This window comes from Aplidium turbinatum, chromosome 12, assembly GCF_918807975.1.
Source record: "Aplidium turbinatum chromosome 12, kaAplTurb1.1, whole genome shotgun sequence".
NCBI classification, from domain to species: domain Eukaryota; kingdom Metazoa; phylum Chordata; class Ascidiacea; order Aplousobranchia; family Polyclinidae; genus Aplidium; species Aplidium turbinatum.
The window spans coordinates 3,245,908-3,271,958 of NC_137483.1; the positions used below are offsets into that span (position 1 = coordinate 3,245,908).

General features: G+C 38.3%; 1 protein-coding gene across 1 annotated transcript; it reads right to left on the minus strand.

Moving 5' to 3' along the window:
- On the minus strand, positions 1 to 24,676 carry LOC145781298 (uncharacterized). The gene is made up of 12 exons (XM_082593074.1): positions 24,550 to 24,676; positions 19,717 to 20,091; positions 16,936 to 17,127; positions 16,367 to 16,515; positions 16,126 to 16,262; positions 13,868 to 13,920; positions 13,145 to 13,215; positions 10,291 to 10,510; positions 9,922 to 9,968; positions 9,640 to 9,691; positions 1,695 to 1,771; positions 1 to 1,076 (listed from the first exon to the last, which is right to left on the minus strand). Exons 1-12 carry the CDS (start codon positions 24,593 to 24,595, stop codon positions 1,005 to 1,007), a joined length of 1,491 nt encoding a protein of 496 aa, XP_082449200.1. The 5' UTR covers positions 24,596 to 24,676; the 3' UTR covers positions 1 to 1,004.
- Between the last annotated feature and the right edge of the window lie 1,375 nt (positions 24,677 to 26,051).

A 26,051-nucleotide genomic window follows, 5' to 3' on the forward strand; every position in this document is an offset into this window, starting at 1 on the left:
ATCTCTCGATCCCACGCAGCCTCCTTCAATTCATGCACTCCCATGCCACTGTCATTTACGATCGTGTCAAACCATCTTGTTTTCGGGCGCCCCCTTCCTCTTCCTCCGCTCACCAAACCAAGCATGATGTCTTTTTCCATTGATTTGCTTCTCATTATGTGGCCAAAATATGAAATCACTAACAATACTGATGAACAATTCTGATTTAAGCCTGTTTATAGCAATGCTGCTTCTCTGGAACCAATGTTCTCTATTCCTAACTCAAAATCGATAAAAGTGATTTAGAATTGTAACCAGCACACAGCAAAAACGAAATTTACTAGAAAGTGATTAAATTCATCGAAAATAAAAGAAAACACAAAAAATTAAATCGATCTGAACTTGTCAACGACATTGTCAAGCAATTATCACATAATTCTGCAACATATCAATAATTTTCAAATAAGCTATATTAATGTGCTTTTAATCAAAAGTATACGAGCTCTTTTGATTAGTGGTCTGATAAGTATTTACATGGTAACAATCAAGCACACCATTATTTCTACACGGCTTCAAATAGTAAACAAACAAACAGCATCATTAAAAATGAGTTAGATTGTATGGAAAATTTGGCTGTTGGAAGAAGTCAAATTAGCTGTTGTTGTAATTTTGACAGAAATAGCCCATCAGAAATAAAATTAAGTTGTTTATCTTGTAAATAAGATTAACGCATAATCTAACAGGGGTTATTCTGTAACAACATATAGCAAAGTTTGCAAAACATTTGTTTTAGCATTTTATCGAACTGAAATAATTGACTAATTTCCATTTAAACAGTTGTTTGCATGCACTGCAGAAATGTTGAACAACTGCTACGCAAATGTAGGTTATGCTAACAAAAGCTGAAATGCTTTGAAAGGTCAACAAAATACTTGAACACAGCTTTCATACAGATACAAACTGTCGATCCCTCATTTTTTGTAAACTTTAAAGTGTTTGCATTTTGAATAACATTGTTGAGTGAATCAAATTTCTTGGTTTTGAGCTTCAGGAATCCTTGTTGCGTATCCATGTTCATCTTGGTCAACATCAACATCCTGTGAAATTGACACAGTCACGAAATAAAGAAACGACGCACAACAACACAGCTTTTGTATGTGAATCACTGTTGCAACAAAGAATTAACCGAATGTTTCATGGAGTTGTTTAGGAGCAGCTTCGACTTTAAGGCAAATAAATGTCTCACAACTTCGATCACTATGAATACTGGTCAATTGATTTTATTACTTTTATGGAAATAAATCACCCAAATAAACTCAACACAAATCACAGTGATTTGCAACAATAGGTTTCATAACAACGATTTTCATTGTAACCTTATTTAGACAAGTGTTATTATGCAATTTTTCAATATTTTGTACAGTAGTACTATCCAGAAGCGCTGACAAGAATATTTTATAGGTACTTGTGTGCCAGGGCACAATATTATTGTAGAGGTCTAAAAACAAAGAAAAAAACACAAAGTGTCCTATGAAGTTATTTAATCAAAAAGTCTCTTTGTCTGGTTTCTCATCTCTATCGTCTTAAAATCTCGTCTCGATGGCCATAATAATAATACCTTTTTAACACACGTTACGTTGGTGGAGAGTTTTAGACATTTAATAGATCAACAAATAACGAGCAGACTACTTCAATAATTTGAAATAGTAACTCACATCGCTGACAATCACTTGTTGATAACAATGTTCCACGATTCTTTCTTGTGGCTTGATTTCTTCATAACCATGTTCGCCTAGAAGTTATATTTACACATGATCCTATACATTGATTGTTTGACAGGTGTTGTTTAAGAAAATCATAGTTCATATTACAAAAGTTTGTAGGCTATATAAGGCGTTTATATAATATGTTTTATTGTTTACCAGTTGCAGTGGGGTAGGCCTACTGTAGATATGATTGGGGTAGGCCCAGTGGCTCCGAGAGGGGGGGGAAGTCGGGCCAGTTTCCCCCCTAGCAAAACATTGTAAAGGAAAAACGAGTAGTTTTTTTGTTTTTGCACTTTTGAGGGGGCCCATTTTTAGTACGGTACTAAAGTAAAAATGTACCAACTAAATAATCAACAAATTCTTAAATGAAGTGCGTAGTTCCAAGTATTTCTCAATCATTGTAAATGTCACTCTCGATGCTTCTCATCAAGAACAAATTATTTTCGTGTTAAGGTAGGCGATGTTAAAGTGCCCCTGACAGGTTGGATCCAAGTATAGTAACTTTTTAAAGCATTTCCTAGCGCAGAATTACACTTAGCGAACTTTTTAATCTTAACCTCGTAGCTCGACTGGTTAGGGCGTAATTTAATAAAACGACTGCTCCGCAGCGCCACCACAGGCGAAACTCCATATTTCACTGCTCTGGGACGACTTTGGTGGTATTACGTCATCCTAAGTGGACGTCGTTAGCGACGGATGAAACAAACGCTTCCTAGATGTAATTGGTGGATCACAGTTTGGTCGGAGTTGGTACAAGCGGTTACTTTTTTCGAAGATTTATTGTTTTTTGCAGTTTAATAAAACTGTACTGGATACGTTCCTACAAAACCAAAATATACTTGAAGTGAAAAATGAAGGAATCGTACGAATCATCAGTCATATTTAATTCATCATCACTGTTCAAAAATAAATACAAGTTCTCTCTCTCTCTCTCATAATGTGCCTTCAGTTGGCCATTGAAATCCTGTGTAACGGCCATCTGGATCTGGAAAATTGTTTCGGATTCGCCAAACAATGCATGACGGCATCACAATCCGATTGTTGCTTCCGAGAGCATCACCTTGTAGTACACACTCCAACATATGCCTGTAGGCATTTTTACTTGAGTGGTAGGCCTATTAACAAAATCATCTTCAGTGAAGTGAACATATACGACTAGTTTTGTAAGGCCCATACCACTTTCGAACACTTGAAGAAAACTTTGACCATTTTCTTCTCAGTACCTTGTTTTGTGGGAAAGTGGGAAAAGAAAGCACACGGTCTTTGTCACTGACAATGTCACATAAACAGCAATTTGTAGGCATTGCCTCAATCATAAATTAAAGCTACTGTTTGTGAAATACTGTTGTTACACTGCAAATGGCTATAGCCAGATTATGACAAATAAAAAAGTATGAAAATTGTAGCCCTATGAAACTGCAATTTCAATTGAATTGAGATGCTGTTTGATAAAAGTAAACTCAACCTATTTGATCGAAACCTGATAGTAATAATAAGTTCACTTTTTCATTTCGGTAATTCTTAATTTGCACATGCTGTAGACCAACAGAGCCCCACACATTCACGTTTTGCAGTAGCCGTACCACACTTTACCAAGTCATCACAGAGAAAGAATGTATCCTTCCCGCTTACTGTGACGTCACAACGGTGTTGCCGTTTTTATTTTCGCAATTGAATGAGTGCCAGATTCGCCGATGTCAACGAAAGTTTGCAAGCGTGTAACTTAGTAGCCTGTTGATATTTTTTACGATTTGTTGGTCAGGGAAGTTTGTTAGTGTCATCTTTTTGGTATCTTAGGTAAATTTAGCGAATTTATTTTCCTGTCAGAGGCACTTTAACAGCTTCAAGACGTAAAATCTGAAGCTGAAATGATTTCTGTATCACTGAACGGTTTCTATTGTATTGATAGTTTCAACTTGAAAACTGGTGCTGTTTTAGCTAAGCGGGAACTATTTTTGCTTGACAACTGAACCTTAACTTCAAAATCTGCGTTGGCCAGGCATAGGATGTTGTATCCAACATAAGTTATCTGGGAAAGTTAAAGGTATCAGTCCAAGCACGATTAAAGAAAGTAAATCCTGTATAGTTTTTGTTTATGAATCATCACCATCATCAGTCATCATCTCCGTCTGCAGCAAATTGCGCATCAACATGAGTTGTTTGCTTCCAAGAGTGGCGATTTTGAGCCAGCTCGCCCAGTGTCGCCAAGTTGAGTCCGGTCCATGATTGGATGTTGTCTTGCCATCGTTTTGGTTGTCTGCCAGGTTTTCTTTTTTCTTCTACTTTTCCTTCTGTGCAAACTTTGCTGATTCCGAATTGTGATCTTTTAGTGTGGCCGAACAGTTTTAAAACTTTTGATTTTATTATTGCTGCAATTGAATGTAATTTTGTCATAGTTAAAAGATCTTTTGTTTTCTTGTGGTCAAGTAGCCTTTTGGTGGTCATGCTTTTCATGATGTGATTTTGGAAGGTAGTAATGTATCAAATGTATCAACAAACTCAAACATATCGTCGATGAGTTTGAAGTTCCATGAAAATTTCATCGTATGTCTGTTGTGCAGTTGCGGGCATGTGGGACAAATTTAAACCATTTGTAGGCTACAACAATGACATTTTGGATGAGTTGGTACTTTTGACAGAAAGCCACACAGCAACTTTCAGCTGCAAACCAGAACGAACCACCCCATAACCTCTACACAAGGAATCATTGATTGCAACTTTCGAAAGGTTTTTTCAAATAGTTTTGTTATCATTTTTTTGTGTTCCGGTAGCTACCTCCAACGGTTGCGCTTTGAGAACGTGGTTTTAGCAACTACTGAAATTTGTAAAGAATTGTTTGCGCTCCAGTAGGCCTAGGCCTAGGATTGAAAAGCCTAACTATACTATACATTTAAGTTATTTTGGCAGCCGATTGTAGCATCGAATAGACAGCGATAGACACGTGTTTCGCCCATGAGGCTGGGCTCATCAGTATCGCACCGTATTCTTGCCACTTGAGTAATCGACCGCCGCTTTACCAGTCAGTTTAACTCTTATCTTTGTGGAAAGAAAGAGCCAACAAAACCAGCAGGTGCCAGGGGTAGGTCAATGTGAAGGAAGGCGTTCTTCCCGGCTATCAGCACAAGGCTGATTACTCACTAGCACAGCGAGCTGCAGTGACGCTTCGCTAACCAGAACGGTGTAGCTTCCACGCCAGCCATTGAGACCTCCAATTAAACGTTTAAGTTATTTTGGCAGCCGATTGTAGCATCGAATAGACAGCGATAGACACGTGTTTCGCCCATGAGGCTGGGCTCATCAACTTTGATCACTTCACATTGACCTACCCCTGGCACCTGCTGGTTTTGTTGGCTCTTTCTTTCCACAAAGATAAGAGTTAAACTGACTGGTAAAGCGGCGGTCGATTACTCAAGTACGCTGCTTTCGCCTTGTAACGCTGTTCTTGCCCGCTCGGATCAACATCGCTCCGCTTTCAATGCATTGATCAACACGATCCCCTGATCAACTCGATGCAGCCTCAAAACTTCTACCCCAATTTTCTATTTTTACCGGTAATGCAGCCTATCAGTGCCTCTGGTTTCGATCGCTAGCCTCCCCGACCCAGCTGGGCGAACCTGCCTCAACGTCTGGCCAGTGCACATCCGTGCTCGCCGAATGAAAGCTTACTCTTCTCCAGTGAGTATTAATTACACTCCCACCTATATATATATATATTTTTTTTTTTGATTACAGTATATTGATTCATCGAGCCTCTGCTCCACATTTTTATTGAATATTCGTCTGCCACGAGAGCCAAATTATCCTTAAATGGTTCGACTCTCTTCCTCGTGGGAGACCCCAATTTTATCCGCTCTGCCTACTGGCAGACCGGGTATAAGAGTCAAAGTACCTGCGCGAGGACGCGTGAAGGAGACGTGGGCGCTGCCCGGCGGTCAATTACTGCCGGTTCCAGCGTCCACACACGACGGGTCGCCCGGTTCGTCGCAGGGCTTCTTTCTGGGCTATGCAGAAAGAGCCTGTCTCCCTGGCCCGCTCCGCCATTCTAAATTTGCGGACGGGCCATATAGTTTTTCGATCCACACTCTCCCTCCACAGGTACCTCGACTCCCCAGCCTGGCCCTCGCGACCTAAGCTGGTGGACTTAACCCTCCGGGTGCATCGTCACCCCATAAATCACGCCGCTCCCCGCCGCCGCGGGGTGTGGCAGGCCGGTTTCTGAAAGTCTTCGACCTGGCTATGTTTGTTTGTGCTCTCTCGCCGTGTCAATTATTTGTACCCGTGCGCTGTTGATGCAAATAAAACAGTTTAACATACGGTGCGATACTGATGAGCCCAGCCTCATGGGCGAAACACGTGTCTATCGCTGTCTATTCGATGCTACAATCGGCTGCCAAAATAACTTAAACGTTTAATTGGAGGTCTCAATGGCTGGCGTGGAAGCTACACCGTTCTGGTTAGCGAAGCGTCACTTCAGCTCGCTGTGCTAGTGAGTAATCAGCCTTGTGCTGATAGCCGGGAAGAACGCCTTTCTTCACATATACTATACATGTTGTGCATCAATTCAGATGTCGCAAAATTTTATCATTTGATGCTGTGATTTGTAACTTTGAATTGCAAAAAGTCCAGAAAGGGTTGAATTAAATCAGGGATGTCCAAAGTCCAGCCCGCGGGCCAACTCCGACCCACGAGACGTTTTTGTATGGCCCGCGCCTGTTGTTATACAATGTGTTATTTTTGGCCTGCAGAGTGCATACACACAAAAATCATATAAATTCAACTTGCAGTTTTCAGAAAAATTATTGTGGCTGTTGGCCCGCGAACACTTATTATCAAATCTGGCTCGCGTGGGAAAAAGTTTGGACACTCCTGAATTAAAAGTTTGGTTGAACTATTTTCGTTGCCTGTATATGGTGTGTTTACGAAGCTTTCTAGACAAAATAGTTTGCCTCAATGGCATTTTTGCTGCAAGTGTAATCCAGTGATTATTGATAATTTTTACATTGAACGAAGTTTTTTTCATGCTGGAGAAAGTAGGCTAATTTCAGCTTAACACGAACATGCAACGCAAGATACAAATTACAGTAGATGTATATTTGCTAAAAAATAATTATGGGGCCCAATTTTCGTATTGTTTCCCGACCAGTGCTGACTTCTCTCGGAGGCCCTGGGTAGGCCTACTGTAGATATGATTGGGGTAGGCCTACTGTAGATATGATTGGGGTAGGCCTACTGTATATATGATTGGGGTAGGCCTACTGCAGATATGATTGGGGTAGGCCTACTGCAGATATGATTAAAACCGAAATCAAGTTTCATAAAGCAATAAACTCTTCATCACCTGTTTCAAATAGTAAGAATTCCAAATTATGAATACCAGGTTATTAAGTAAGTCTGGCTGGTATCATCTTTCACTAACAACGCACAGAAATTATGATTATAATACTATAGCCTACTGTGCTTATAATATTATGCAAGTACATCAGTTTATATTCTCTACTGATATTTTACTCCGATTGAGTTTTTACTTTTATAGAAATAGATCACTCAAACTATCGCAACACAAATCTTTAAACCAAAGAGTCTCAGCACCCACCAATTTTATCGTTTTCGTGAGATATCAACGAAAAAAAGCGTTACATTTGCAAGAATTGACATCAGTAAGTATCTATGAACTTATAAAACTATCAATCCAGAATGGAGTACATTTTTTGTTTATTTTTGCACCATTGACCTAGCATGTTCTTTTGTTGATTGAAATACAAATGATTTCTATAAAGTTACCATGTAATCATGATACTGTACTTACAATAATAGCAAGTATATAAGCCTGTATTTTCAGGTGATACTTTAATTTTATTGTAAAATCTTAAAAATCGAAGCCGTTTTTACTAATTTTGTCTACAGTGGTGGTTATTTGTGCTCAGAATCAGGCGATCTTGATCATCGTATGTCAATGTGAGCGCAGCCAGTCACAAATCACGCAACCCAACAAAAGTTTGAGAGTTATTTTAAAGTATTTCAAAATTCCTGATTCCGAAAATGCAGTTAGTTTTTTCGAATTCGCTCTAGTTTGTGAGATATTCAAAAATGAAAGCATTTTGTGAAATCGTTAACCAAAAGGTTTTAATCATTTTCATTACTGTTTATTAATATGATGTCATAATTGCGTTTGTCTAGTTCAATTGGTTACTATTGTAGGAAAGTTAAAACACATGCAAAGCTTCAAATGATTTGTGATTGATGAATTGAAGGCATGCATATTCAATCAAAATGGTTGTGAATCAGCACATCACTAGAAAAATAGCCTGAAAATCATGGATTTATGAATGCAGCTTTGTATTGATAAGGTAGGCCTACAGAAACCGATAGTTTTCAAAAGCATTTTTATTATTATTCCGAAGTCCGGCCCGCGAGACGTTTTTGTATTGCCCTTTATTGTTGCTGCACAATGTGTTATTTTTGGCCCGCAGACACACAGAAATCACACAAATTCAACTTGCATCTTTTTGATAATTAATGGAGACAGTAGGCCTACTTTTTCACAAAGTCAGGCGAGAAAATTTAGAATCATTGTTGCGTCATAATTGCGAAATCAACTATTATTGCCTGGAGAGAATGGTAATGAGTGGTGCAGACGAGCATTCTTCATTCGTTTTATTGCTAGCAATTTTAAAGACCGCTTTCGAGATTTTGGCTCAAATGTAAGAGACTTATTGCTATTCATTTTCTTTTGCTTGAACCCTGATAAAGCTCCAGCTCACTCGCAGCTAGTTGAGCTTTTCTGCGAAGCCGACAACAACAACATGGTGCTTTTTACCAGCAGCTGGAATTTTTCAGAAATGCAGAAGTTTGCAAAGGAAATGTTGAGTTTGTTCGGTTCAACATATTTGTGTGAGCAGGCGTTCTTGGTTATGAACTTGAACAAGAACCGCTTGAGATCGAATCTGAGTGACTGCCAACTACGTGATATTGCACGCTTGTCTATCCCTAACCTCGAACCAGACCTCATCTGTTTACAGAAATCAAGACGTCAGTTTCATCCTTCACAAACATCATATCCCGTGTTGTATGAAAAAGGCATTAAATAATACAATATTGATATTTATATCTTTCTTTACGCAAAGCGAGATGTCAGAGGCTATTGGCCCGCGAGCACTTCCGAGTTATCAAATCTGGCTGGCCGGAAAAAAAGTTTGGACAATGGACACCCCTGTTCTAAGCCTTTGCTGATGTCCACTCTTTTCTGCAAGGAATTTTTCTGATCTATAGGCTAATAAAATATGCCTTTAGCATGTAGGATGCTGTCCTAAGAATTCAGATATATCTTACTGCAACTGTGACAAGTATATGACCAAGGAAATGCGCTTCAGTCTGAGTGAATTCATTAAAAGAGGTTACTAAGCTTATTACCTTGACATGAAGTTGGGAGTAAGATAAGTTAAAGATTCCTGAGATTACTTCCAAATATGCCTGGGATTACTTCCTGTGTTGTCAACGTAATTAACAATACTACATTAAATCTATGGGTATTCAAGGCAGCGAAAACAATAATTTTGTCGTTTCTCAAAAACTAGTCAATTCAAAAGAATAAGTGCATTTTCTGAATTAGAGGCCTCAAAATATCTCCAAACAACCATCACATGCCTTACCTTAAAAAAATCAGTAGACTGTGTTATTTAATAGAATTACCTATGTTTTTTAAGTGCTTTAATAAGTGCTTTAGATAATTTTATCACTGTAAAATAAAACAAACTTTTACTGTTAATTTTGCTAAAAAACAAGTTTTTGTGAAAAGTGTCGATTTCGACACCAGCGTCCGTTGAAGGTATAATTTTTTTCGGCCGTTCTATAGTGTTAAAACAAATTAGTATACTGTGCTATGTAATGGAATTACCTGTGTTTTGTATCGGTGTCAGATACGGCGAAGATGTAGATCCCGGTTCAGGCTGTGAACAGTTTAGAAATTAAAACAGTTTTAAAAATGACCCTTCAATGAAAGTTGGTTATTGAGGTTATATGACTAGTCTTAATTATTTTTAATCGCAACTTTTATCAAAGTTAGTTATAAACTGACTGGGAGCCAACGCATCCATGGCTGTGGGATACAAGTTTGGATTGCGTGAAATAGTTTATCACAGCACTTAATTCCATCAAAATAGCGAAGCCACCAAATTACCAAAGCTATATTTGAAGATTGGCCCAAATCAATCTGTCCATTTTCATCTGAAATAACAAAAACAGTTTTAGCTTTAATAATTAACACGTATTCACGTTTTGTGGCTACTTAATTACGTTGTACCGCATGCTGACCTTTCTGAACGTAACCAACGTTGTTTGATCTATTTTCTAAAACACATCAACGATTTAGACAAAACAGCCTCAATATCAGCGAATGCGTTTTTAATCATAAACGGTCAAAGGGTTAATTTCTAAGATTTGAAATTATTCTCAAAGATTGTTTATCACTGCCGAGTAGTTTGGAATGTTTCAATATAGTTTACAAATGTACAATAACAAACAAATGAGAAATAAAGACACAACTTACCTTTGTTTTTCTTTGGTTTTCGTATGTAGCAGGCCACAGCAACAACACTCAAAACAATTATCAGCACGACAACTGCAACTGACAATGCAATCACAAGTGTATTGTCGGTTGAAACATTAGGTGGATCTTTGATGATGACATCAAAGTTAATGCTGTGATTATAAGGTGCAATGGAAGATTGTAAGTACAAGGTATAAGTTCCGTTGTCGCTCATTGTCACCTAAATGTAATTTATTGAAAACTTGATAAAAGTGTAAACTGAAAAATGAAAATGTCTATATACCGTGTTGTGGTGCTGGTTGATCTAGGTTCGATTAACGGTCTGGTCATACAAAAGACTTTAAAAACAGATTCTTTCTTGTATATCGCAGTGAGGATTAGTATTGTATGGATAAAATTAAATCATGTATGATAAAAGTAATGAACCTCGGCCCCAGAAGGTCACACGACAACGATTATAAATCTTTGTTGCAGCGAGCCCCAAAACAGATAAACATATATTGAGAAATATCAGCGTCTTGCCTCAAAATATTAACTTTTAAGGTTTAATTCTCAATCATTATTACATGGATGTGTGGTATATGCGTTACATACCACAAACAGCAGAAATCTGTTTCTTCAAGACGCAGTAACATTTTATGACCTTAAAATGAAAGTAATTGCTTTGTTTACTTACTGTACGTTACTTATAGAAATAGTATATTACTAGGATTAGACTATAAATCCACTTCCAATCGGCATTCGCGCGCCGCGATCGTGACGCGGTAAACGGCATTTTTTTCTTTTTTTCTCGCGTTTCTGCATTTTGCACTGTCTTGTACAAAAAGTAGTGTTTTGTATAAAAGCAAACATTGTCAGTGATTGACATTTAATTTTGCATCAAAATAAAAATAAAACTTTGTAAAATGAATGCAGCAGTGGTATCTTGTACAAAAGCAAACATTTTCAGTAATTGACATTTGATTTTACATCGAAATAAACGAACACTTTCAAAAAAAAACAGCAGTGTTGTCTTGTATAAATGCGAACATTGTCAGCGATTGACATTTGATTTTGCATCGAAATAAATGACCACTTGGAAAAATAAAAGCCAAAAATGTCCATCTTCAGCTCTGAGACGGTCAGGGGTGGGAAAAGATCTTTTTCGGCTAAGGTTTAGGTACTCTGGAATTTCTGCTGATTCCAACATCTCAAGGGCTAGCATGACTTTGAAGTTTGGCAAAGTCAACCGTCCGCGCTCTTGATGGAGTTTTTTGAATAGCAGAAATGAATTCACCAATGCTATGTCTACTATGTAAAAAAAAAAAACTTTTTGTACCACCTTGTGTGCTTTCTTGCAGAGAGGCAGGTTGCTGAAAGCTGACCTGAACGATTAACGCCCCCCATCCCTTGATTGTACGAAATCAGTAATCACTCAAGTGGATTTATGATGGGATTTCCATTGAGGTTGGTTTTATCTGTTGGACATAGTTCTGATGAATGCCATGTAGAGCATCTTTATGTCCTTTTTGTCCTTCCACACCCAGGGTTAGATTCAGCTGATGGGGGCACGGGGCACTTTTAGATCGGGTGGCCCCCGTACAAAGAAATTTTTGCACCAACGGCGCGAAAAACCACCTCTATCTATGCAGTAGCATTAATCTAGCACTGTACAGCATTTTGCAGAAACTTCAAGGACTGAAAAAAAAAAATAAAAACACAAAATCACATTTTTTCCACGTCGGAGGGCCCTTCAAAAAGGGAGCCCGAGGCACCTGCACCCTCTGCCCCCCTAAATCCGCGCCTGTCCACACCATTGCCATCACACCATTTGCTGTCTTGAACACGTGCTCTCCTCTTTTTAACTTTTTTCCCGAAAGATTGCTTGGCATGTGCTTCCGGTTCAGCCTAACTGTACCAACTGTGTGGGTTTTGTTTTGCAGCAATGTGCAAAATAATTACTGTGGACTGCTGTGCTGGATTAATGCTACTGTAGACGTAGAGATAGTTTTTAATACTTTATGCAAAGGGGCCCCCCCATCTAAAGTGCCCCGGGCCCTCCATCACACTAAACCCGCCCCTGTGGAAAAATACTTCGGTTTACAACAAAAGATTCGCGTTGCCACCTCTACAGCTAAGCAACCACTGGAATACCTTCAAGTCGCTCATGCAAACAGCAAATCTGCTGAAACAGCACAGTAGCTCAGAAAGCTTATGTCACAGCATGGTTCACTGGTCACAGGCAACTTTCTCACAACAAAATTCCGCTATAAGATTGATTTATTACAGCTGAATCCTTGCCTGAAGATAACAGGTGATTCCCCTCTCAACTGCTAGCAATGTAGGGCAAAAGGCGACTCCCGCTGTCAAACCAAGAAAAATCTGTCGGAAATAGCCGACATCCGAAGAATTGGCACAGAAAAAACTGTCGGCTATAGCCGACATCCGAAAGGAGGTGGGCTTTCAAAACAGGTTCTTTCTTCTATATCGCAGTGAGGATTAGCATGGTATCGATAAAATTAAATCAGGTATGGTAAAAGCAACGAACCTCGGCCCCAGAAGGTCACACGACGACGGCGACGATTATAAATCTTCGTTACAGTGAGGCACTAGACAGATAAACATATATTGAGAAATATCAGCGTCTTGCCTCAAAATATTAACTTTTAAGATTTAATTCTAAATGATTATCACATGGATGTGTGGTATATGCGTTACATACCACAAACAGCAGCAATCTGTTTCTTCAAGACGCAGTAACATTTTATGACCTTAAAATGAAAGTAATTGCTTTGTTTACTTCCTGTACGTCACTTATAGAAATAGTATATTACTAGGATAAGACTATACACAAGATTCGTTAAGTTTAATGTACCTGATCTCTCATAAATTGAAAAGCTTGAGACACTCCATCAGTGAGTAAACTGCTATTATCCACTTTCACTTCTAAAAGTATTGATTATGTTAATTCCAGAAAGGAATATTATAATGATCCATATGTTATTACCGTGGGTTGTGTTGACTTTAACTCAATAACATATGCATCATTTTACTCACGAATGCAAAGATCACAACGTTAGTGGATATTAATTTCGTGTTTCTGGCTTCATGTACAAATATCTTAAATTTTGAACATTTTTTAAAAGGGACGTTTTCTTATTCTTCCAGCGGGCTACATCTAGACTAGAAACTAAAAGATCTTTTTAGGATGCAGAATAATTTACTACAAACTTGAGTTCACGATTTAACAACAAATCTGTCATTGACTCGAGTTTTTCACTGGAAAGCAAACAAAACTTACGAACATGTTAGGCTCGAATCAAGTAAGATTGCCGTTTTTTTTTGTCACAAGCTGCTAGCTGTCAACCTGTGTTTTTAGATGGGAAGGAAATGATTTTTTGAGGTCAAAGTTAGTTTTCAAATATCACTAAACTTTTATTTTGCTTAACTTTAAAACTGACCTCTGACAGTTTACGCTTTTTTTTCTTGATTTGTTTATTTACATTGCTTGAATAGGTTGTGTTTGATGAAACATTGCTGAGAGGAAGCCGCATTAAGTTATGACATCAGAATAAAAAAGATTTTGAACAAATCTTACCCGAATTGTTTTTTATTAGTGCAAGGAATTTTGCTTTGGGATTGGACATAAACCTAACATCACAAGTTTCTCTTTGATTTAAATCCCACAAACAAGAAGTAGGTTCATCTTGAAAAGGTGCGTCTACATGATGGATTAACGAGTTAAGAAGACGCAAATATTGTAAAGTTGTAATTTCGAAAAAACAATAATAATATTTTATTTTGCGCCTATTGCGGTAACAACAGTACACCCTGATCAAAAATACAACTCAGCAGACCAACATGAAGCAGCGAAAAAACATGCAGTCTTCGAGTAAGGTACTCTCATTTTGCCATGATATTAAGTGTCTTTTCTGAGACCCAGCTGCGAGCTTGCAATTTTCAATCTGGAGTCTCATTACAGTTGTAGTGTGCAGTCAGATTTATCTTATATTTCTCATTTTGTTTCTCGGCAGCCGATTTGTAGAATTGACAGCGATAGACACCGTGTTTCGCCCATGAGGCTGGGCTCGTCAGTATCGCACCACTAGTGTTCAACTGTTTTATTCGCATCAACAGCGCACGGGTACAAATAATTGACACGGCGAGAGAGCACAAACAAACATAGCCAGGTCGAAGACTTTAGTAAACCGGCCTGCCACACCCCGCGGCGGCGGGGAGCGGCGTGATTTAGGGGTGACGATGCACCCGGAGGGGTAAGTCCACCAGCTTAGGTCGCGGGGGCCAGGTTGGGGAGTCGAGGTACCTGTGGAGGGAGAGTGTGGATCGAAAACGTTACATGACCCGTCCGAAAATTTATAATGGCGGAGCGGGCCAGGGAGACAGGCTCTTTCTGCATAGCCCAGAAAGAAGCCCTGCAACGGACCGGGCGACCGGTCGCGTGTGGACGCTGGAACCGGCAGTAATTGACCGCCGGGCGGCGCCCACGTCTCCTTCACGCGACCTCGGCGCAGGTACTTGACTCTTATACCCGGTCTGCCAGTAGGCAGAGCGGATAAAATTGGGGTCTACCACGAGGAAGAGAGTCAACTATTCAAGAGTAATTTGGGCTTTGGCTCTCGTGGCAGATGAAATTCAAATAAAAATGTAGAGCAGAGGCTCGATTAATCAATAGAAATTAGAAACAAAAAATATAGGTGGGACATTCTGCCACAAAGGTAATCGACCGCCGCTTTACCAGTCAGTTTAACTCTTATCTTTGTGGAAAGAAAAGAGCCAACAAAACCAGCGGGCGCCAGGGCAGAGGACATTATGAAGAAAGAGGCGTTCTTCCCGGCTATCAGCACAAGGCTGAGCACTCACTAGTACAGCGAGCAGTTGCGATTCGCTAACCATAACGGTGTAGCTTCCACGCTAGCCATTCAGACCATCCAATCAACAATATGTTTCTCGGCAGCCGATTTGTAGCAAGAATTGACAGCAATAGACACCGTGTTTCGCCCATGAGGCTGAGCTCGTCAGTATCGCACCACTAATTCTGCCACAAAGGTAATCGACCGCCGCTTTACCAGTCAGTTTAACTCTTATCATGGGCAAAACACGGTGTCTATCGCTGTCAATTCTTGCTACAAATCGGCTGCCGAAAAACATATTGTTGATTGGATGGTCTGAATGGCTAGCGTGGAAGCTACACCGTTATGGTTAGCGAATCGCAACTGCTCGCTGTACTAGTGAGTGCTCAGCCTTGTGCTGGTAGCCGGGAAGAACGCCTCTTTCTTCACAATGTCCTCTGCCCTGGCGCCCGCTGGTTTTGTTGGCTCTTTTCTTTCCACAAAGATAAGAGTTATTATGTTAAAAGTGTTGAAGTTACTTTATTTTATTTGTCTAACGTTTTTTGTGGAGCATCATTTTGAAATGAAGCTGGAGTTTTGAAAGAAACTCGAACCATTGTGTTAAACTGTTTTATTTGCATCAACAGCGCACGGGTACAAATAATTGACACGGCGAGAGAGCACAAACAAACATAGCCAGGTCGAAGACTTTCAGAAACCGGCCTGCCACACCCCGCGGCGGCGGGGAGCGGCGTGATTTATGGGGTGACGATGCACCCGGAGGGTTAAGTCCACCAGCTTAGGTCGCGAGGGCCAGGCTGGGGAGTCGAGGTACCTGTGGAGGGAGAGTGTGGATCGAAAAACTATATGGCCCGTCCGCAAATTTAGAATGGCGGAGCGGGCCAGGGAGACAGGCTCTTTCTGCATAGCCCAGAAAGAAGCCCTGCGACGAAGGGCGTGAAAGAGTTCATGTTGTATACGTTTGCATAGAAGCCTACAAATTTACAACTCACATTGGACATTGATGGGATAGTTTGGTGACCTTCCACTCTCCATGAATATTTCCGTATATGGAGTTACAGCTTGACATGATATTTGCTTGTTATTGTCCTCGGCTCGTAAGGAAAACGCGAATGAGCGTTCCTAAGAATGGGAAAATACAAATATTAATTTGCATAAAGTGCGGAGTAGTTCAGGTAGCAATGTGATAGTCTTTAGATGCGTTTTTACCCCATAAAATAAACTACCTGTTGTTGTCCGACTTCATTTCCATCCAAATAGAATGCAGTGTTGATTCCAATAGGAAGAACGTCATGGTACTCGCAGGTGACAGTAAAGTCATTTCCTTTAACTACAGTGAAGTTTCCGTTCATTGAGCTTATCATGGGATTGGGAGCTGTAGCATAAGAATGTTGATCAGCCAAACAAGTTCCAACCATGTCTTTCAATTCGTTACACCTACGTAAGTGAGGTTGAGGATAATGCCATTAACTTTACAGCTAAAAGTTTACAATACACATTGAATATTTGTGATTTCTATTGAAAACTCAACCGAGTATTGTTCTAAGTCAACGTCACAGCGTTAATGGTTTTTAAGTTGTAATCACTGTTATTTAAATAAATGCCTGGAGACCACCCTCATTCAATTTTCAACATTAATACCGTATTGCGTATACCGTATATCAGTGTGTCTGCATTAGAGTCACAACACTCTGCTTGCAACATACGCTGTGTCTGCTTGCAACATACGCTTGTGATAAGTTTTCAATATTTAAATCATTAAACAATGGGGTAAATTAGGATACGACAACAACACCTGTCCAGCATTGTAGATTATCTTGACCACCCCATTCAGCATTGTATTGACAAGTAGTTCGGTCAGAATTAGGTTGGCTTCCGTTTGAATAGAACAGTAGTTCATTGTTAGAACAAGTGAATGTTCCAACGTCATTGTATCCAGCTGTGTTGAATTGGACAGTGACGTTGCCTTCAAGTGTTTCGTTGCAATCTATCAAAAAATCACATATTGTATTGATATATTATGTAAACACTAATCGACGTTTAAGAATTAGAGGAAAATTTAATTATACAGTGCGATGGCTCAGCATAAATGATTTTTATCGTTGTGCAGTTAATATTGTTGTACACTAGCGATACCAAAGACATTCCATCCCTCACTGACACAACAAAGATGCTGCATCTCTTTTTGCGATACTAAAATACTCTTCCATGTAACCATGATTTTCTCTAATGCTCAAACAATTTAATGTGCAAACAAATGTGCATACATTTTATTTTTTAACCATGATTGATTTAGTATTTAATCTTGGTAATGAGCTACTACAGTGGCTCTCAACCTTTTTCGGTTTACGGCACCCTGCAAACAACCAAATAATATGGCGGCACCCAAAGTAAAACCAAAATTTTCTACATTAAATAAAAATAATTTTGAAAAGAGTTTTCGCAAAACAAAACTATCTACACCTCCGTATCATATCATGTACAATTTAATGGAGTTCGTTTCAAACAAAGTCAGTGCAAAATTTGCGTTGAGTTTTAATGCAAATCTTTTCAATGTCTCGGCGCATATTTGATAATGCTACTCTAATAACTTGCGGCACCCTTGCGAAACGTAAATGGCACCCGGGGTGCCGCGGCACCCCGGTTGAGAACCACTGAGCTACTATGTTGAGTATTAATTTTGTCCTCTGCAATTCATAGGCTACTCACTATTGTTGCTGCGAACACTTGATGTACAGTATATGTTAAATCTGTAAATAGTCTTTGTTCTGTATCATGTCCGTTTCTTCAAGAAATGTTTGTGTTGTAGTTTGTTTTTGTGATGATTATAAGGTTCAGTCGTCCGTCATTGTTTTATCCATTGGCACTCTTCAATTGTTTTTGGAATGAGAAAACGTTTGATTCTTTCAATTAATTCTTCTATGTATTGTTTGAATTGTAAGGTTTGTTGGCCGTGCCTTATTATATTCATGGATACAGAAGCCTTTGATTTAGATCTTTGCATGCACGTGGTAAACTCTTACGGTTTTGGCACATTCCCTTTTGTTGGTTATATTACTGTATTCATTTCTACAATAAAGCTAACTGCTAACCAACTGAGCTACCGGGGGTCCGGCCCGATAGCTCAGTTGGTTAGCACGTGACTTCTGAAACGAAGATGCTTCAAGATCAAGGTGCTGGTTCGACTCTCGGGGTGTGCGCTTGAGCAACTCACGTTAAGGGCTGCTCTCCATTCAGCGGCATCTAATGAATGGAATAGTTCTCCCAACAACACTTTCACAATCGGATGCTTTACTCTGTCAATCTCGGTGACCGGGCCTGCGTCAGTGATTCAAAACCTTTACAAGTATGCAAAACTGTCAGGATTAAGCTCTGCAAGAAGCTTTCCTAATCTGAGGATAAAGATTCAATCAATCAATCAACATCGTTTCTTCTGCATTCAAACAAAGAAATCAAATTGAATTGAATATTTATTGACATCAAAATACTTATTAGTTTCATAGTGAATGTAAGCATAATCCGCTTGCTAAGCCGCTGTCTCATGCAACCATATCTTGCCTTATAGGTGGCATATCTGTGTAAGCTTTAGTCATGACCTAGATTTCTCTCTACATTGACTGAGTGTGGTTTGGTCACTTTGGAACGTGTAGAGGTTTTTCAAAGATACAGTACATAATACTGCTTCATCACTGAGAGATGTCACAAGTGGAGGTTCAGTTTACTGCAGTGCCCAGTCATTTATATGATAGTAATAAGTTGCGTGAAAGTTTAGAAAGATTACTTTCCTAATATTCTTGAAAGGCAAGTCACATGTCTTTTCTATCACTTATGTATCTTCCTCTGCTTTATCATGCTGGTATGAGAAGTTCTTCATCAATATGAGACATCTTACCATCTTCTTTAACTTTAGGAAATGCTTCATTTTTAGCTGTCGCTATGTAGACTACTGATTTCGTGTCTTCGTATTTCAATTAACAGCTTCTTTTTTGTTTGAATAAAAATTTAAAAAAAGTATACCAGAGGTCTAAACATATAATATTACATTTTATAATCAAGGCTAAAGTTGAAATTAAAACTACTCCACCTCCCTACTCAAAAAGATAACGCAAATACCATTATGGCAAAACATTTACAAAAGTCATTGATTTTATGCAGAACCGTTGAGAGGATATTTCAGGCCCGGTATCAATGAGATCATCGGGCCCCAAATCAAGACGCTTCGAAGAAAAAAAAATCACTATATTCAAATAACACGCGGTGGGTTCTTCAAATTCCAGGGCCTCATGGAAGGGATCCAGGCTCCTACAATCACCTCGGATCTGCGCCCACAAGTAGCCCCTGGACTCCCCGTTTCAACGCTACTGTTATTGGGTCACACAGTGAACAAGTTGTGTGCACAAGGCATTGAGCCAAGAGCGTGATGATGCAGTATCGTTTCTTTATTGATAGGTGAACGCTGCGTCTATTGGCCTGAAATTTGGTATGCGGCTTTCAAATGCCATGCACAATTGCACATTGCACAACAATGCATTGGAAGCAACAAAGTAGTTTTAGAAAATTAAAAGCAAAAACTTACTTTGAATAGTTATAAGTGGAAACGCGACTACGATGTTCAATGTCGATATATCGCCTCCAGGCGCTACTGACCCGCTTCGAACGCTAAGATCCAGGTTAGTTGTCAGTGGTTGAAGATAAGTCAAGTTAGAAGTGATCACGCCATTGTCCTCGACACAAGTGATGTTTTCATTGATTGATTCTCTTGGTTGGCATCCGGCACCAAAGACGTAAAACTGTGGAACGTTGATGTTGTCTGCATATGTGTTTATCCATTGATAACTTGCAAAATCTTCTTTCTCAAACTGAGCTGTCACAACAAGACCAAGATAACCAGTCGCTAATGTGTCGGTTGGTGATGGAAGATTTGTTTCAATGATTGGAAGCGAGACTGTTCCTGGATGAAAAAAAATCCATTAACCCTTTGCTTTTCAACGTTTTTTTGGAAGTTAACTGCTCAAGGGGGGGCCGTTTTTGGATCAAATTCAATCAGCTGTTACGTGTTATCCGCTGATGCTATTTGAACAGAAGTTGCACTGGTGTGAAAGCAAATCATTTGTATATAAGTTTGAAAAGTCATTATTTTAAAATTTTATATGTTAAACTTGATATTTCAATTTTTGCAAAGGTACCCAAAAACGACAATTTTGATTTAACTTGCCGCTATTTAATTACCGTGCTAATCCGATTTCATGCAAACTTCTGAATAACAAAGAGCTCGATCGAACGCACGAAGTGTGTGTGCGGTGTGCCGAATCATTGCATTGATTAGAATTTACGACTTGCGAGCAAATCTTATTGTAAGCTACTCACTGATTCTAAAATAGTTACAATCAAAGTAACATTGTTACACGAATTTGAAAAAAAAACAAAACTGCGTTTGTTGTCTTACATTTTTATCCTAAACTAATGCATTCCCAAACTCATGGCTAGCTTCTAGTTTTATGGAACCAAATTTCTCATAAGTAACACCTTAGCCTGCTTGAATAGCTGTTTACATCTTCGTTTGTGTATTTAGGTCTACAATTGAGTTTGTAGTATGAATATTTTTAGTAGAGAGAAGACAGTTGAACAAGTTGTTGAAATTATCTGAAATTTCTAAGTTCAAATTAGGTGCTTTTGAAATTGTGGATTTGTGTCAAGTCGCATCACAAATATCATGCAGGCCACATCATAAGTCATTTCGCTTACGGGTGTTTATAAACATGACTCATAAATTACATCCACAAAAAATACAGCATTTATATCAACAAAGCTAAGTTCGAAGCTCACTTTTTATTGAAGATTGTGTCAATCAATTCGAAATAATGCAACAGCGAATTGCCGCCAGCGTCGAAATAATGCAACAGCGAATTGAGGAACGTGCGTAAACAAAGGAAATGTGAAATAACCCACAGTCAGCAAATCTACATAAATTTAACGTTTACAAATGTTGAATCAATGTAAAAGGACTGGATTGCTGACTGGGTCCTTATTGTTTGAAGCACTAAAAATACGCGTAATATCGACAACATCAGCAAGGCAGTGATTATGTTTCTGGCCAAAAAAAAAAAAATAACTTTTGACTTCAAAGATAAAAATGATTATAACGAAGCTTCAAAGTTTGTCGTAAAACATTTTACAGAGATACAATAAACATAATCATTTTGTGCCAGATTGTGAGAAGACTTCCTAGATTCTTTCCAACCATTTGCATGATTGCAAATTATTTTCTATAACTCTATATTGCTAAAAAATGGCTTCTTTGTTGAAACAACGTGGCTACAATTCTATAAGAAATTCTTAGGCCTACTACATTGAAGTAATGAAATTTTTTTTGTGATTTTGCTGATGACGTTTTACAATATCCGAGAAGTAAAAAATAATAATGATGAATTATTTTATAAAACCGTGGTTTGCAAGTGCTTCACAAAAAATTGTTGAGGGAAAATTTACTATTAGACGTAAAACGTTTGTAAAAGAAAATTGTCGGTTTACGTATTTATAATGTTTATTGCGCTGTTATCGAATTATAAACTGCCTGTATTGTCTACCTTTGTGGTTGCCGGCCAGCTTAGAGCAGCATGCAAACCATGCGTTTTTGGTATTTGCATCGTGTTATGATTCTCGAAAATCTCCCACAAGGTCTTTATTTTTATCGTGATATTTTTGTGCCTTGTCTGTCCTGAACTTGAAGTCATTGTGCAGCACAATCCACATCGGTTTTTAGACTCAGTCTTCATTGAAAATCTTTTGTGTGGTGCATCATTTCAAGTAGTGTCTTCCCCTAAACTGTTACACAAATCGCCCAGAACCAGAACCATCGTGTTATCTTACAGCAGTTGAGAGCCCGTTATTGTATGTGTGGAATTATTACTGTAGATGTCTGACTAAATTCATGCCAAAGTTGAGCAAATTCTGCTTTCGGGATCCTTGCCGTTATTTACGGTATTTTTTGTTGATAAGTTTGGGCAGCATTTTTCCAAGATAAATGAAGACATCGGTATTGTTCGTCACTTAGATTTAGTTTTCTCAGCATTGTTTATTCATTCTTTGATCCACTAGTTTGTCCCACTTTTGGTATAATCGGATCGTTTATAGCCTAAATGGCGGGTCTTCACAATAGCCGGCCTCTTATACATTGGCGCAACGTATTCAGATGTTGAATCAATGATGAAGAAAGCTGATTTGTTGTTTGTCTTATGTGACGCCTAACTTTATGCCTCGTCTACAGTACAAAATATTTTGTAATGTACATTGTGTACATTGTACATTTTGTTTGTAGGCCTACATTACAAAATATTTTGTAATGTAGATGAAGCATTATCATCTTTATTTTGCGCTCTTTGGAACAAAACACAGTGCACTGTGAAACAAAAATACAGGACATAACAACAAGTAGGCGACATAAATCAGTGAAGGGACGCCATCGAGTTAGCTGCTACGTGTAAATGAAGCCTATCTCATAATTTTGAGTATCTCACAATTACTGTTTGCAAAAACGCTATTTCTCCGGCTTCTCCCAAAAGCATTTGCAGTGATACATTTCCTCAATTGCAAGTTTTGTCAATGAGAGCATTTCCATAGAACGTTTATTTCGAAACCAAGTTTTCGTGTCTTTATCCAAGAGAAGATTTCTTATTGTAACGTTTTTTATTCGTCAATGAATATTATCTGCTTGAAACAACTGTTTTGAATAGTTTGTGGCCTCCATAGTCTACTATTTTGATCGTGGATTGCTATTCTTCTTTGTAGAGCTGATAACGCAAAAAACGTTTGCTATTATTGTTTCTAATTAACAGCTTTGCGATCACTGGCTTTTCTTTGTAGCATAAGAAATAACGCGCTTTGTATTATTGAGGTCAAACCAAACAAAAGAAAGCAAGAGAATGCTTCTCTCTGCTCGCGCATATCGATGCACGAAGCAATTATGAGCTTATGGCTTGTCATCGCAATGTAATCCATTTCACGCTTTGCTGGAAGTTAGCTAGAAATAGCAAAAATTCACCAAAATCTTGAATTTACAAGAAAACTACACAACTTTTAGCATCAAATTTAATATCATCAGATCCGCCTGGCAATTTTAGGAAAAGTCAAGAAAAACCAAGTGCATGGCGTTACTGTGCTTCAAATAATTAAAGGAAATATGAGGGGGGGGCCAAATCCGGCCTCCCTTTGAGGAGCAAAGTGTTAATCTAGTTGATCGACATGTAAGATAAGATACCAACAATAGCATGCTCGGCTGCACCGCACTTCACAGGTAAATATTTATCAGTGCTTATCGTTATTAAAGGAAACATTTTTGTGCAACCTAAGGACTCACATCTAAGTAGCACTTTCGTTAAAGGGCTAGGATCAAAGATAGGATTGCTATTGTTTCGCTAAAAAGTGTTTTAAGTTTTGTTTTTAATAATTACAGCATTAAACTGATAAGAGCATTACGAGGCATTGTCAGAAAGATTTATATGCAAAATGTCATTTTCAAGTAACTAATAGCCTTGCATTTCTCAAAGTGTTGAATTTCTATCCAACCTACCTTTTAAGCTCCATGTTAAACAGGAGATAAAAATTAATAAGTACATTGAAAACAAGATCATTGAACACAAGATCAATCTAACAAAATTTATTAGATAGTAGAATTTGTGAATAATATTTTGTTTATATCTGATGGGATGGCGTGTATTATATATGATTTTTTCCTACATCAATTTTCTATTCTACATTTGCTACTCTCAGTAGCTGTCGTATTATAATATTAACAAGCCTTGTTTGTATAGGACAGATGTTGTTGCTTTCAGTAAGTTACAGGTTCCATTAAGAGGAAGTTCTATTCCAGTAACAGGCTTGAAATATTTGCTCGGGTTGTTACATGAAACCATTACCTCGATGCTCAAGGCTAAATAAGAACAGTAGTCAATTTCACGGCGATAGCATGATTGATAAGTTCAGACAGGGAATCAAAATTACTATACTAGTTTATTGACATAATCAAGCCAAGCAAAGTAACCTTAGCGGGTTTAATGTAATATATTAGACACAAAACAAAATATATAACATAATGACTCAAACGTTTTCGACACGTATATGTGTCCTCATCAGGAATTAAATCTGCAATATACATAAAAATGAAAAATCGTAAGATAAATTTGACTTTGCACTATAACTGTAACGACACACTGGACTGAAAAGCACAAACCACATCTAGCTACATCGTGTTGTAAGCTGCAACAATGCAACATGGTGAGAGAAAACAACTTATGTGAGTTATGTCAACAATACAAGCTTGGAATAGTTCATTTCTAAGTAACGCACATACAATTAATGTTTTATTAAAATTGTTAAGTTTTTAAAGTGCAAAAATGAGCAATGCACTTACCAAAAACAATCCAAAACAAACCCAAAGTGAGATGTAAGTAGCCCATTGTATTAGTTATTGCACTCTTTGCTTTGTCAATGCGAAATGTCTTGAATAACTTTGGTAAAGAAGCAAATTTGTTAGCAACAAGTTCTTATTCTTAGGCTACTAAAACGTTAAATTTTGTAGCTGCAAACAATACAATTATTGCATCAAATGCAATAATATTGCAGCAATATTTGAGAAACAATATTCTTTTCTATGTCCTGGTTTAGATTATACGGAAGGCAAGGCAGCTAAGTTTCGTTTCCACCTTCAGGTATGCCTAAGTATCATGCCAAAGGCATGGACGCATGCTCATAAGCTTTGTTGAACTAGTTTCTTTTCAAGTGCCGAACCATCACTCTTTCTCTACCATGAACCAACATTAAATGCTCATTGACACATCAATCTTGGTGATGTTAACTGCAGACACTGGCACACTGCCTCTGCCCTGGTGATGTTAGATGTATATAAACTCGTCAGCCAATTAAATAAACATATTTGAAGATAGGATAAAAAAGGCTCAAGCTTAGTTTATGCAAACATTATGAGTAATAGACACACCTATAAATCCCAATGATGCAAAACGAAAGTAAACTTACAATTTCAGTAATAAAAGATACTGCACAAATAAAAAACATCATAAAATACTTACGACAATGCTCGAAACAACGACAATCAATTTATTTCTCAATAAATGTTATTGCATTTTTCAAAAACACTTCCCGTAACAAAATCTCCATTGTACCCGGAAACAACATGTTGCAATTTACCACGAATCAGCAAACATGAGTAGAATCGCCATGCAATGCTATGCATTGCTTAATGCTTACCCTACCAAAAAGGTTTTCTGATAACTGTTTATCAGTGTTTATTTTGTCTCACTTATTTGTATGTGCTTTTTAAGTTAAAATATACAAAAATCAAATATGTAATTGCACAAAAATGACGTAAAAAGAGCTGAAACGTGATTTCTGGGGAAATCCCCGATTTGGGGGTGATCACGTGACCCAAAAAGTTGCGGCACCCACTAAAATCAAAGTTGGGTTGATCAACTGCAAAAATATGCAAAAAACAACGTGTAACACGTTTAGCCTAAAGATTCCCCTAAGGGCCTGCATTATCCAGAAAAAAGCGGATGCTGAATATCATGACTAAGAGCAGGAATATGTTTTTTTTCTAGTCAAAAGGAAAGTTGTGCTGTGATATGGCAACACTTCTAACATTTATTTGATAGACAGATAGATCCGCGTGTTTAATGCATAGTTTCAGTAAATCATGCCTACCTAAACCGAAACGTATAGTTTGCATTATTTAAACGTTAAAAATCATCTTTTTATTCCATAGGAGTGGATTTCCACTCCATTGGTTCTTGCTTATGACTTCCCTTTTTGCATCATCGGTTGATCAAGAAATGCTGCAAAAATGCACAGACCAATTGTGAACGAAGAAATGGCTAAAGCAAGCAACCATGGTTAAAA

Excerpts from the sequence above, each read along its gene's own strand:
- LOC145781298 (XM_082593074.1), bottom strand. The coding sequence starts at position 24,595 with ATGGGCTACTTACATCTCACTTTGGGTTTGTTTTGGATTGTTTTTG. Across the intron at positions 17,128-19,716 it reads TCCACTTATAACTATTCAAA|ATTGCAACGAAACACTTGAA; the intron begins GTAAGTTTTTGC and ends ATTTTTTGATAG. Across the intron at positions 16,263-16,366 it reads ATGAAGTCGGACAACAACAG|GAACGCTCATTCGCGTTTTC; the intron begins GTAGTTTATTTT and ends TCCCATTCTTAG.